At 41.6% G+C, this 15,042-nt stretch overlaps 1 protein-coding gene across 31 annotated transcripts in view; it reads right to left on the bottom strand.

The window, feature by feature from the left end:
- The window catches only part of DTNA (dystrobrevin alpha), a 230,251-nt gene that overhangs the window by 84,168 nt on the left and 131,041 nt on the right, over positions 1 to 15,042 (bottom strand). For all 31 annotated transcript variants that reach the window (XM_051612641.1, XM_051612644.1, XM_051612646.1 and 28 more), the window contains 2 exons: positions 13,602 to 13,669; positions 6,292 to 6,372 (listed from right to left, as the gene is read on the bottom strand). In XM_051612641.1, the coding sequence (XP_051468601.1) occupies positions 6,292 to 6,372; positions 13,602 to 13,668 (148 nt within the window). In that variant the 5' untranslated portion in view covers position 13,669. The remainder of the gene's footprint in view (positions 1 to 6,291; positions 6,373 to 13,601; positions 13,670 to 15,042) is intronic.

Below are 15,042 nucleotides of genomic sequence, written 5' to 3'. Positions count from 1 at the left end.
CTTCTCAAGTAGGCTACATTGCTTGTCATTCAGTTTGATTGCTCTGTGACCCAGCCTGAATTTATCTTGTGCTTTATTGTTTCCAAGATGGAATGAAAAACATGGTAAGACCAATGAGAAAAGCGTGCTAACCATGGAAACCTACAGTGATGAAGGATTAAGTTATTTAATCTAAAAGATTCTGTAATCATGATAATTTGGTGCCCCTGTTTCTGATGGTCATCCTGAGAAAAGAAGAATGAGGGGCAAGAACAAAATTGCACTGGTTATACAGTCCTTCAGAAGTAAGAGGCAGGATATTGAGAATGAATGCCTCTTGCCATGGCAGGGATCCTCATGGGGTTCTTGCACAATGAGGACAAATAACATCATTGAGCACTCTTGTACACAGAGAAAATAAATACTGAGTCAAAGAAAGAATGGCTTGATACTATGGTGGCAAGAGGTCTCCTTTAAGTAAAGAGAAGCAGTTGTCAGTTCCTAAATCAATTAACATACAATGATGAATATTTGGGGGCTAAGCATCAACAGGACAGACTGAAACACTTCTGAATATCCCCTAGCTTTGTGTTTAGGCAACTTTTTTTTGATATGTAAGATCAGAACATATTTTGTCATGCAGAACTGAAAATTGAACCTGGATCTCGTTGACTTCCTCAGCCACCGGATAACACAAAGGTCACAGCATTATTTCCAGTGTGGAAACAAGACTTTCATATCCTTTCCTTTCAGCACAAGTACCAGATATCATATCTTTTCCTTTTGTAGTGAGTGACATGTTGAGTGGGATGGGATAAAATTATATTTTAAGTGTCATCCCAGTACAGAAAAAAACCCACAACAACCAAAACAAAAAACCAAATCCAATCTCTGGTCATTTTATTTAGGTTTAGTCAAATAATTTTTTAAAAGTGCTTGCCATCCTGATGGAGGCCAGTAGCTCACACAGACTGATCTCGTAATTTGATATGTAAACTGCCAATTTCTAGGACAAAACCAGTTTCAGCAGCTTGTTACAGGAGGTATAGGAGTACAGAAGGAAAAAAGCTTTAAGAAAAGCATCTAAAAATAGTGTGATTGCAATAACTGTCATTCATTTTCAATGGGAAATTTTTATATTTCAGGAGGGTGAGAAATTATTCTAACTTAAAACAAATGTAAAAAGGCAGATCAGACCAGAGAAGCACCCAGGAGCATGTAAGGAAATTAAACAGACATGCCTGCACGCCTCAGCTGTGAATACTTAAGCCCAGAGGAGGTAGGAGGATGAGCAGGGTGGAGGTGGTGGAGACTGCTCTGGACATTCACAAGGTCACCATTAGAGTCTTGGCAGCTGTGCTCCCTGTGGAAACAGCTGTACCACAGCTTGGATAAGACAAAACAGTGGAAAAAAGAAGAAGAAAAAAAACACTCCTGCAGAAGAATATTGAAGGGAGAAACAAAGACACTGAAACCCTAAGGTGCTGGGATTAAACTGTCAGAGAAGCAAGCATCCTTTGTGTCTGCATTAACCAAGCCACATATTACTATCACCAGCAGAGATTTAGATTCAAGCTTTCAGCTGCCAATGATTTATTCTGATCTAGGGTAATCAGCAGAATCTGCTTTTTGCAGCCAGAGCCATTGAATAATCTCACAACACATTCAGAAAAGTTCATCAAGGACAGCAGTAGCATTCCAGCTGTACAGTTCCGTATTAGTGAGTGATGTTTAACTGTATACTGGGTTTGATTAAGCTACACAGTTATGTTCTACTCCTGCTGCCACCACAGGCCAGAGGGAATTAGCATGTGAACACAGTATTTCATCTCAACTTGTTTTGCTGTGTACACAATTGGGTTTTAATAAATTCACGGAAACCAAATATTAAAATAAACCAACTGCACAACGATCACTGGGAATAACTATAAATCGTGCTTTTTGGTGGTTCCCAAATACTGGTGAATGTTGAAAGCTATGTACAACTGCTGTCATTGGTCCTTTATGCCTTGTTTTAGGAAAGTCAATTACGCTTCTGTGTTTGAATGCTACAGATAAACAGTTGTAAATCAGCCTCATCAAGATGGCATTTTCCTGGCAGTAAGAGAAGCTGAGTGGGAGTCTGTATAGTGAGAATGTATATTGGATGCTCAAAAACCCATCCCAATGCACTGGAGGCAAAGCGAAGGACAATATCCTAATGTCTGACTTTGTCAGAGCAACACTGGTTTGTAGGGTTTTCAAGTTCTGCGACTGTTGCAGAACTCACAGTGCTCACCTGTAGTTTTCCCATTTCCCTCCTTGGTTTTTGCAGCATGTGCTATTTAGTGCCACCTTTAAAACACATTTAGAAAATACAGATGATGAAGAAGTCAACTGTTCCCATTTTGTACATTCCGTACAGTAGAGACTGGAATAAACATGTAGCATGTTTGATCAGGTTTCTGCACCTGCTTCCTATATGCTTTTATTAGCCCAAATAATGAAATTTAACCTCAAATGATTAGGCTGCTGCTATTTCTGAGACCATACCCAACACCAGCATCCAGCAGAGAAGCCACGATCACCTCGTACGCTCCAACTTTACATTCCGAGATCTGAAGATGGTGTAACCACTGGCAGCCTTTTCTCTGAGGTCCTTCTGTCCAAGACTCTTGGCATTCATTTGGAATGATTCATGCCCAAATCTCAAGATCTTCTCAAGACTTCTTTAGTATTTATTTGATTTTTTGATTTTTTTTTTTTTTTTCAGAAAAGGTATCTACATCTTGTGTTAGTGTTTATGACTAAGAGAAGACTATTGCTATTGCAACAGGTCTATTGCTACAGGAGCTCAGCAAAGTAATGAGCAAATAGCCTGCAATCATCTCTTCTTATGCTCATCACATCCTCAAAGGTACCTGCATTACCGACAAAGTTTCTCTTTTCATTCCTTTCTATTTTAGAAATAGAACAGCAGAAACAGAGAAGCATAAAATGACTTTATATTCACGGTGCACTAAAAAAGCTTCCCAGCTTTTAGGATTCCTACACATAGAATTTTGTGGGTTTCTTGCTTTTGGGATTTTTGTCACATAGTGTTTCACCACTTAGGAAATTCAGAGGTGTGCCAACAATAGTTTGTAAATGTTACTGTTATTTATTTGTAGCATTAATATAGGCAAAGGAGAATGCTTGAATTTGAAGGAAATTTTCATTGAAAGATAACACTACAGCTTTTTCAAATTGATCTACTTATTATTTTCTGTCCTCTCAGGAAGTATTTCTTGCTTCTCTGAAGAATGAGGCTGGAATGGATTTAACTCTATCCTGTTTGACAAATAATTGCAGTGACTGATACTGATTCTTCTCACTTTGCTGATTTTACTTACACTGCCTGTTGGTTTAATGCTCTGAGAGATTTTTATAAAATAAATACTTTTCACATGCAAAGTAGTTTTCCTAGTTTTATAGAATTATCAGAAAGATATATATTTACATATAAATATCTTTAAAGTAGCCTTCCTCTTGTGAAAATTAAATAATCCAATGGAGCAATTAACTTGATCAACAGTGCTAGAATATGGAGATATTAGAATATGAAGATATTATAATATGAAGGCACTTTTGCCCATTGCACATTGCCTACTTCACCAGTGAAAGCCAGCTGGCTGCTGAAGCTTGCAGCAAAACACCCATTTGTACTGAGAGACGAATTCACAAAGGGAGGCCAGGAGACGAACCTGTGTCTGTGCGTTAAAGGCAGCAGAAACAAACTATGCATTGTTTGTGACAAACACAGCTGCCTCTTAAATGATACCCCATGACTGCCTATGTTAATGGGCACCTCTGGGTAAAAAAGATAATGTTAATACAATCTCTGCTCTGCTTTCCTTGGAACAGCCACTTCTGGCACTCAAAGGAGCTCTCTACTTCCATCCTGATATACCTGCAGCTTGTAGCTGAGAGCAGCTTCCTGCAATTTATTAAATTAGCTCTTTAAAAGAATCCCTTAAAAATATTCTTTCCAAGCAATTTTTTTCCTAGTAAGTCTTGGTCAGTGTGCCAGGGCAGGGCAGAAGTGCACAGCTGAAAGCACACAAGGATGGCTTCAGTGACAGGTGTTATGCACTGGGAGTGGAGCAGAACTGCCTTTGAGCTTTTTCTTTTTATATTCTCCCCTAAATGAAACAGCTCAGATGCAGCAGAAAGGTTTTTTTCCTATATCCTCCCCACCCCCAGCCCTGAACTTACTACTGAGTGGTGAAAAATGGCAATTTCTGTAGGAAAAAAAATAATAAAGAGTAGCTGACATGAGCTAGAGGTCTGATATTAACCATTTCGGGGCAGTGCATGGTTCAGTGGCTCCATGTTTATAAGCTCTGCCTTAGACACCCATTGCCCGAAATCACATCAGGTGAATGAATGACTTCTTTTCCCACTGCTAAGAGAAAGCCACCTTGGAGAGCAGCAGCCTAACAGAAAAAAACAGAAGAAAACTGTACTCGACAGTGAAAAGACACATGCCATTCAGCCCATTCCAGAGCAACAAGCATTATTCCTTAAGCTGCACAGCACCAAATTCTTAACACAACATTGTTGTTTAAGTCTTCCCCCCCTTTAAAAAATCTTTTTCAGAGGAGGTTGATACAATATAAGTCTTGATAAAAGACTAACTAATCACTTTTCCTAGGTTACCAATGGCAACCAGAGGCAAGCACCATCCATGAGTGACTTGGCACAAGCTGGAAAACTGATGGGCATGTGCATTGGTTCTCTATGAAAAGAAGCAACAGTTCCACAAAAGCAGATTGCAGTTGATAAAAAAGAGGAGCAAAGTTAAGATTAACAACCAATATGTTTAGTCAGCCAGCCACTCCCAACAATGAGGCTACTTCATGCTTATTTTTTTCATTTGCTTTGTATACAGCATTCAAAGCAATTAGTGTTACAACTTTGCTATCACTGTCAACTTAATTGGATACTTATGTCACCTCATGCTATTGTATTCCATTACCATGAAAATGAAGCAAAAAATTTTATCCTCTTAAAACATAACATTGAAAAAAATGAAAATAAACAACTGAATGCAACATAATAGTATCTTTCAACACCATTTGTTCCTGAATTGGAGAAGCCAGCTGCTGGGCAGGTAGTAAACCCCTCCTGGGTTTTGTGTCTGGCAGCCTGCTTATAATGTGATACTAATCCTTCAATTCATACTTCAGCTAAACACATATTAAAAACATGAGAAATGTGCTGCAGAAGTGATTGAACGACCAGCTCTGTAGCTAGTAACGCAATAAATACTCTCCAATGTATTTTCTGCCACAACTTGGCCTCTCCAGTATGCTTGGACAGCGTAAGCTAAACATTTCTGTAACCAGATAGATGTAGCCTGAAAACTGGGAACTCTTTCCTGGGCGGTTAATCTCCATCTGTAGGGAGCATTTCTTAACATATTTACCAGTGTGCATAGCACAAGTGCAGCCAGTCTGTCATTCTAGTTTAGATACAAAGACTTAAAGAACATGTTTTCTCTGCATTAGTCCTCTCCCTATTGCTACTGCTGACAAGAGGTCCCCTGGTTAGGATTTTCTTTTTTTACTTTGCCTGGAAAGGTTCAATAACACACACAAAGCAAAACCCATCATTCTAAGCATCTGCATATTATTTCGGACGAAGAAGAAAGGATACACTCCATTACAGCTTTTATAAGTATATCACCTTTCAAGTTCACAGAATATGACTGTGCTAATAGAAACGGCAGCTATAAAGGAAGAAAGACTGACTCTTTGAAGAAACATTTAAAAAGTCACTAATAAAGTGGGAAATTTCCTAAGAATGAAGCCTAGATGGAAGAAGACAGACACACGCAGAGATAACAAGCAGGTTCACCCTCTTAGAAGAGATGTCTCTATCTGGTCTTCTGAACCAAAAGAGGGCTGACTGACATTGCACTTACTTTGCTGCACCCCAAACAGATGAGACTGGAACCACCATTTCTTCATATGGAGTTGCTATAAAAGCATTTAATTTGCAGGATTTTGCTGGAACCCCAAAATGTTATTTTACAAGAAAACAGGAGAATGCAATTAATATACTTATTAACCGAAGCTGTGGCTTGCACCATGACCCACCCTCATACGACTGAATCACTGGCATGTTTGAGACAAGTTCCTTAATATCTAAAATCTGCTCAGGCACTTTGATTAGTGTCTTCTACAATGCCAGATCAAACAGTCCCTATTTGTGACTGATCTGACGAACAGATTGGGGAGTGCAGGGAAAGCTGGTAAGGATGAGGTACCAAACAATCACTGATATACTTACAGTTGCATTTCTTCTGGACAAATCTAAGCTTGCATGCTGTTCGGTAGGTGGACAAACGAATGCGATCCAGATCTTGAGCCCCTAGTGGAAGAGAATAACAGTGACATTTGTATGGAATATGACCTGTGTGTGTCTTTGCCAGCACGGAAGACAAAGAACAAAGAGAACACATGAGCTGACCCTCTTTAATAATTTTCAAGGCTCTCTCCTTTGCAGGGAGAGTAGAGAGGGGTGAAGAGAAAGAAGGAGAATGGCAGGAGCTACAGTGTTAAAAGACTTTTATAAAGGAAAGCAACAAATGGTCACTCCACTGTGTCTGTCACTTTGAAGAACAATCTGGTCAAGCTGCAGGCTAAAAGACACACTGGCCAGGCTCCAACAGCAGGGAAAATCTCTGTCTAATTTTAATATTTAACAACAAAGCTCATAACAAGTATCATTGGCTGGCATGCCAGATCAGAACAAGCTATTGCCAGCAAACCAAATTAGAAACAATATCATGCTGTAATGAAAAGACTGGCAGCAATCTGCAGAAGGGGGCAAAAATAATAGAAGCAAGTGAGCCTTTCGTGATTCTGCAGAGGTATGTCCTCTGCAACACAGACCTCAAAGGGTCAGCTCTCTACTTCTCACATAGCTTGGCCCTGGCTGCTCCAACTTAAAGATCTGGCAACATTTCCCAAGCACCTCTCCAGGAGATGAGATGGGTATGAACTGACTGGTAGCTACTTCACCTACAATTGCAGCACCAAGGGACCAAGATGGGGGCAGAACTTGGCACAGTGTCTTTAGGCCTCCTGCCACTATGTACCACTCCTAACGCTTCCCAAAACTTCAAAAAGTAGATGAGGAGATTCTGATTTAAATCTTTCTCCTTCTTGGCTGGTATGTCTTACATGAAGAAGCATTGCCACGTAACTACATTATGGCCTATGAAATACAAGACTGCTTATTAATTGTACCACATATTTTACAGAAATGCATTCAATTAAATTGTGGGGTATTTGCATCTTCACTGTGGCTGGCCCTTTAACAGGAGTTAAACCTGTTTATTCAGTTAAGCAAGGTATCAAGTTAAAAAACCCCCAAACATATAGCTTTTTATGGAACCATCTGCATGAAATACATCCAAACAAAGTACAATCAGGCTGTAAGAGAAATGGAGTGGAATATGGCTCTGTTATCCTTTTCCACGTGCTTCCTGAATGCCTTATTTAAGATTCAACTTGGCATTATTGAGAACCTATGATCATAAATTGAGAACCTATGGATCATGGAAGGAGGGGCTGGCCACTCGGGAGGAATATAGGACTGCTGTCAGAGGATGTAGGGAGGCAATAAGGAAAGCTAAGGCCTCCTTGGAACTAAACCTTGCTAGTAAGGTCAAAGACAATAGAAAGGGCTTCTTCAAATACATTGCAGATAGAACTAACACTAGAGGCAACATAGGTCCACCGCTGAATGAGGTGGGTGTCCTGGTGACAGAGGATAGAAAGAAGGCAGAGGTGCTGAATGCCTTCTTTGCCTCTGTCTTTACTGCTGCAGACTCTCCCCAGGAGCCCAAGATCCCTAAAGCCCCAGAAGAAGTGAGAATGCAGGAGGAGTTTGCTTTGGTAAATGAAGATTGGGTTACGGATCAGTTAAGTAATCTGGACATCCATAAATCAATGGGTCTGGATGGAATACACCCGTGGGTGCTGAGGGAGCTGGCAGAGGTCATTGCTAGGCCACTCTCCATAATCTTTGGTAAACTGTGGGCAACAGGAGAGATGCCTAAGGACTGGAGGATAGCAAATGTCACTCCAGTCCACAAAAAGGGCAAGAAGGAGGACCCAGGTAACTATAGACCGGTCAGCCTCACCTCCATCCCTGAAAAGGTGATGGAACAACTTGTTCTTGGCACTACCTCTAGGCATATCAAGGATGAGGGGGACATTAAGAGCAGTCAACATGGTTTTACCAAGGGAAAGTCATGTTTGACCAACCTTATAGACCTCTATGAGGAAGTAACTAGATGGATAGATGATGGTAGGGGGGTAGATGTGGTTTATATTGATTTCAGTAAAGCATTTGACACTGTCTCCCACAGCATCCTTGTAGATATGCTAACGAAGTGTGCTCTTGATGGGTCAGGTACTGAGATGGATCATGAACTGGTTGAAAGGAAGAAGTCAGAGAGTTGTAGTCAATGGGACAAAATCTAGTTGGAGGTCTGTGACGAGTGGAGTCCCTCAGGGGTCAGTACTGGGACTGGTGTTGTTCAGTATTTTCATCAACGACCTGGATGAGGGAACAGAGTGTGCCCTCAGCAAGTTTGCTGATGACACTAAACTGGGAGGAGTGGCTGACACACCAGAAGGCTGTGCTGCCATTCAGCGAGAGCTGGACAGGTTGGAGACTTGGGCGGGGAGAAACCTGATGAAGTTCAACAAGGGCAAGTGTGGACTCTTGCATCTGGGGAAGAACAACCCCATGTACCGGTACAGGTTGGGGGCTGAGCTGCTAGAGAGCAGTGTAGGAGAGAGGGAGCTGGGGGTGCTGGTGGACAGGAGGATGACCATGAGCCAGCAATGTGCCCTTGTGGCCAAGAAGGCCAATGGCATCCTGGGGTGCATTAGAAAGGGTGTGGTTGGTAGGTCAAGAGAGGTTCTCCTCCCCCTCTATTCTGCCTTAGTGAGGCCGCATCTGGAATATTGTGTCCAGTTCTGGGCCCCTCAGTTCAAGAAGGACAGGGAACTGCTGGAAAGAGTCCAGCGCAGAGCTACAAAGATGATTAAGGGAGTGGAACATCTCTCTTATGAGGAAAGGCTGAGGGAGCTGGGTCTCTTTAGCCTGGAGAAGAGGAGACTGAGGGGTGACCTCATCAATGTTTACAAATATGTTAAGGGTGAGTGTCAGGAGGATGGAGCCAGGCTTTTTTCAGTGATGTCCAGTGATGGGACAAGGAGCAATGGGTGCAAAGTGGAGCACAGGAGGTTCCACGTAAACATCAGAAAAACCTTCTACTGTGAGAGTGACAGAGCACTGGAACAGGCTGTCCAGAGAGGTTGTGGAGTCTCCTTTGCTGGAGACACTCAAAACCCGCCTGGACGTGTTCCTGTGTGATGTACTCTAGGTGACCCTGCTCTGGCAGGGGGGTTGGACTAGGTGATCTTTCAAGGTCCCTTCCGACCCCTAAGATTCTGTGATTCTGTGATTATTCGAGTGGCTGCTCATCTGCACTGTTGTGCATATGACCATGTCAGCATTGTTCACCCACATTTTCTTTAACAATTTGTCATAATTTGGACCAAATTTTTTCAAAAGTGCTCTCACCTGTGAGATGAAAATGAGGATGGTACTCTCCCCTCTCCCCAGCCTCTGCTCTTTTCCTGACTGGATTCTCCCACAACATCCCAGGGTTCCCAGCTACTCCCTTTTTTCAGTTAGTTGTCTTAACACCAACTGTTCCTGGGAGAAGCTATCCTTAACTACTCAACATCAGGTGTGGAAAGTGTTTTTATTTTTTTCATCATAAGCTTCATTGTTAAATTACACAGGTTTTTCCCTTCTCCATGAGTATCTCACTGACAGCTTTTAGAAAACTGGAAGAAATGGAATATCATGAAGAGGTTCATCTTGAGTGCACTCACATGGCAAGTCTGGGACAGCCAGCACTGGTTCAGGAAGGGCAACCTGATCTTCTATGACCAGGTGACGTGCCTGGTGGATGAGGGAAGAGCTGTGGATGTTGTCTATCAAGACTTCAGTAAAGCCTTTGACACCATCTCCCATATTCCTGGAGAAGCTGGCAAATCATGGCATAGACAGGTGCACTCTTCGCAGGGTAAAACACTGGCTGAATATTGTTTGTTTGGGTGGGTTGTATTGTTCCCTCCCTTTTCCTCCTGGTTGATGGTTGGACTAGGTGATCTTAAGAGTTTTCTTACTACTGTGACAATTCTGTGATTCTGTGTGACTTTACAGAAGCTTATACTGATTACGCAGCTAGTTCACAGAAGTTTGTAATTTGAAACTAGAAAATCACTGAATCACAGAGTTATCAGAGTTGGAAAGGACCTCCAGAGATCATCTAGTTCAACCCCTTGCTAAAGGAGGATCATCTAGAGAAAATTACATAGGGCTGCATCCAGGTGGGTCTTTAGTATCTTCAGAGAAGAGGACTCCACAGCCTCTTTGGGCAGCCTGTTCCAGTGCTCTGTCACCCTCACCATAAAGAAATTTTTCTTCCTATTTAAATGGAACTTCCTATGTTCCAGTTTGTGCCCATCGCCCCTCATCCTGTCACTGGAAGAGTCTGGCTCCATCCTTCCTCTTTGCAGCCACCGTTTAGATACAGGCATTAATAATCTCAGCCTTCTCTTCTCCAGGCTAAAGAGTTCCAGCTCTTTCAGCCTTTCCTCATAAGGGAGATGCTCCAATCCCCCAATCATCTTTGTTGCCCTCTGCTGGACTCTCTCTAGCAGTTCCCTGTCTCTCTTGACCTGGGAAGCCCAGAACTGGGTGCAGTTTTCCAGATGTGGCCTCACTAGGGCAGAATAGAGGGGGAGGATGACCTCTCTTGACCTACACTCTTCCTAATGCACTCCAGGATACCATTAGCCTTCTTGGCCACAAGGGCACATTGCTGGCTCACGGATGATACCTCTTCTGAAAGAAAAGGAAATGAAAGTCAAACTAAACTTCTTTATATACAGGAAAAATAACATAGTGGCCCAAATTTAAAGTAAGAGTCAAACCCATCTGTTCTTGTTCAGAACAAATTTTCTACTTAAAAAGGCAGGAAAAGTTGGAATTTTCCTTTTATTTTGCTGTCCTGTGTAGTCTGGAACATGACTCACTTCCTGAAAGTATTGTGAGGTTTTAATCACAGACTTGCAGATATGACTGCAAGAACCTAAAACACTGACAAAGTCCTCTATATTATGAGTTTTTTTCCCCTAACATCAGCAGATTGTGGAGTTTAACCTTTTACCAGAAGCTTATGTTATAATATTAGAAAGCTTTGCATGGCCCACAGTATGTAGGGTGTGTGGAGCACATGGTTTTTGTTACACATGGATCATGTGGGTTTGCTTAAAGCTGAGGGCACCTGAATGCAACGCCAGGTTGAGCTTCTGTTTCAGTGAAGAACACCCCTTATACATACAGGAATCCAAGGGATCCTCTAAATGCAAAAGTCAGTGTTTGATGAATATAGACATTTCTTTGCTTAAAACGTATTTAGTTTTTCATAAAGATTTAATATTTTCCTTTCTTTTTACCAAGCTGGAACCCAGTTCTCTGTGTGCATGTGTAGTTGGAGGACAGGAGAGGGAAGGGATGAAGCAAACAGAAAAGGGAAGCACATGTGAGATAAATCAGACTCAAGTAAATATATCAAAATATTAAAATGTGAAAGAAAAAATAGTAACAATAACTATTTGTGTACAGTATGGGAAAATAGTTCCTCCTTCACCTCCAACTGCTGGTTCTAAGTTTTCCAGACACCTCCTTAACTCCTCCAAAACAATCCAACAACAAAATAGCCTTCAAAACTGTGGGAACAAACCATAAATCCTCACAGCAAAGTCTTAGGCAATTATCTTCCATTTCAGGAGTGCTTCAAACTGAATTAAGTTAATTGAAGTTGTGTTACTGACTTTAGCTGATACAAGCTTAAGTTCTCTGTGTAATTCCAATTAAAAGTATAGTATGGTCTGATAATGGACAAATGCATCATCCTTTTTTCTTGTTTTTCCTTTTTCCCCCTTTTCTTCTAGCCAAAGAACAACCCCTCCCTTCACCATGATGCTGTACCCAAGGGACATGAGAAATATCCGAGTTACAACAAGCTCTGTGTGGTATTGAAATAATTACAGGATGCAACAGAGCTAGAGGAGCAGTGGATCAGGCCAAGACCATTCTCAGTGTGCCATCTGAATGAAAAGTCCTTAATCTGGAGAGCTCAGGAGTGCAGATGTAGGGCATTCAGTCACCTCTGGGCTCACCACTGAAGAACAGTCCTGAGCACATTTAATTCACCAGCACAGACCTGGCCTTTCAGTGTGCACAGCTGCCCAGCTCCCAGTAATGTTCATCTTGGTCTCCCCCACAAGATGGCGAGGATGGGGGAGATGTTCTGTCATCTTTTACTACATTGCAAGGGACAAGTAATAGAAAGCTTAGTAATTACAGACAGAACTTGGGTAAATCTAGTATCAGGGTGACAGTCTCAAATTTCATACATAATACAATTTCCTTGAGAAATGGTGGATTGTTTTTAAGAGGAATAAGAGACGATTGTCAAGAGAACTGCAGGAACACTGTTAGTATAGTACATCCCTGACACACTACTCTGCAGGGAACACAAAGCTTCACTAGAAACTATAAAAAATGTACTTAAGTTGGGTATGTAGTATATGACTCTCTGTTCTGTGTCTGGCTGGAGTGGAGTTAACTTCCTTTATAGCAGCCTGCGTGGTGCAGTGTTTTAGATTTGTGACTAAAATACCAGTTGATAACACACCAGTGTTCTAGCAATGGCTGAACAGTGCTTGCACAGCATCCAGGCCTACTCTTCCCCTTCTCAGAGTCAGCTGGTGGTGGACAACAGGTTGGAAGAGGACACAGCCAGGACAGATGATCCTACCTCACCAAGAGGATAGTCCACACCATATAGTCCACACCATGTAATATCATGCTCAACAATAAAACTGGAGTAGGGAATGAAAGGGTGAGGAGTTTTGTCTTCCAAGGTGGACATTGCTCGGAGACTGGCTGAGCACTGGTCTGCTTTTGAGGTGGTGAGCTACCACCTTTGCATCACTTTTTTTTGTTGTTGTTGTAATTTGTTTTCCCTCTCTTTCCATCACTTAATCAACTGTATTTACTTCAAGCCATGAGCTTTCCTGCTTTTGCTCTCCCTGTATTCTCTTATGTCCTGCTGGGGGCTGGCTGGGGATTAAGCAAATGGTTGCATGGATGCTTAGCTGCTGGCTGGGGTCAACCTACTACAGATAGCCCCCTAAAAGATGTAGTCTTTTAGAGACCCTTATCACTTTTCATTGCTACCTGTGTATTGAAGCATTTTTGTCTCAAGAAGCTATTGATAAAAATACTACCATCACAAAATCCGATGTAGAAAATCCTTTGCTCCTGCTATGTGATCAAATCAGCCCATTTTCCTCTACTTTTGGTCCCATGACACTAAACCATTTGTGAAATGCAGGTATCAGTTACTCGAGGTGGAAAGCTTGCATAATGTTTACTGACACTGCATTGCAACTGGCTTGGTCTATCACAGCAAAACATTTCTAGGAAGTACTTACGCATTTCTGCAAACAGCTGCCTTCTCTCTGCCATGGTATTTCCTCTTTTCCCACAATCTTCAATCATTCTGGAAAACAAAATCATGTGAAAATATTGAGCATTATTCCCAGCCTGAACATATGTACAAAAGCATCCGTAATCGATCCCAAAGAACCTTTGAGGCTGACTGGTGCTCCATGTGTACCCAATGCCTTCTGCCAGTCTCTCTGTGCCATGGTTTGCAGAGAAGCTGGTCCCCAAATTGTCCTCCATTTCCTAGACTCTGCTTTCAAGCATTTGTTTTCCCCTTCTCTCTCTCTCTCTCTCTCCCAAAGGCAATGTTCAGTTTTTCTGCTTGATGTAACTAACTGACTTACATAACACAAGCTCTGAAATTCATTTTAGGTTTTCTTAAATAAGGAATCTTCAGTTTAAATTATGTAAGAGAGAAGAAATCATTAAAGTTTCGAATATTATTTTATAGTTTAGAAAATTCCTTTCTATCTAATTCTGGGTAGAAGAGACAAAAAAAAAAAAGCAACAGAACAGCAACTAAATCTCTACTCCACAACATAATACTCTCTGTTTACTCAAGCAAATACACTCCAAATATTCATTCAAATCCAAGACAGTACGGCTCTAATTAAATGAGTTCCAGCAAAAGGCTTGCAAGTCGGAAGATATTTTCCTTCAGTTTTCAGATGTAAAAATCTTCAGAATATTTTGAAGAGTGCTACTGCTGGATACAGAAAAGAGGCAGCTTCCTTCAGAGCCAGCATTCAACCACAGAAGACTAAAGCCTTCAGAGTAAAGATAAACAGCTTTAGCAGCACTCAAAAAATAAAGCCAGTGTCAGCATCACCACTTCCTATGGGTAATTACTCTAGCAAACCAATATCCTTTCCTCCCTGCCAAGCCTGGGTAGGGCTTCTGACCTGCTTTGTAATTTATATTCCTATCTCTGTAAAATAACACTGGACCACCTGGGATATAAAGAGATGCTCTATAGAGGCTTGCAACCCAAAATATCCCACCGCATCCCATAGCAAACCCATACATAATATAACAGGTAGGATAAAAGTACTGGATGCTGAAGTCTACTGTCACCAAAGGACTCAGCAAAGAAAACAAGTTCCCTTTTATTTCTTAGAGAAAGGCAATCACATAAGAGGTGTTTGTTCGTTGTTGTTGTTTTTTTTTCTCATCCAAAATGCACCATTCCAATGAAGTGTTGGTACATAGTAACTGCCTTTTCCAAAGAGCCTATTCAATTCTCAGAGTACTGATAAAGGCTCTGCTGAAGTGCTATCTATGGTGGACGTTTTGTGCAGCAGTCCCACTAGGAAGTGCACAAAGGATATGGCTACAGCCTGTTTGCAGAGATATTCAGCTTCATCTATTTTGGCCAGGAGTGGTACAGATGTGTGTAGCATGGCATTAAGTCTGAGCTAATACATCCTG

This window comes from Apus apus, chromosome 2 (assembly GCF_020740795.1).
Source record: "Apus apus isolate bApuApu2 chromosome 2, bApuApu2.pri.cur, whole genome shotgun sequence".
NCBI classification, from domain to species: Eukaryota; Metazoa; Chordata; class Aves; order Apodiformes; family Apodidae; genus Apus; species Apus apus.
This window is presented reverse-complemented; position numbering and strand designations above follow the sequence as displayed.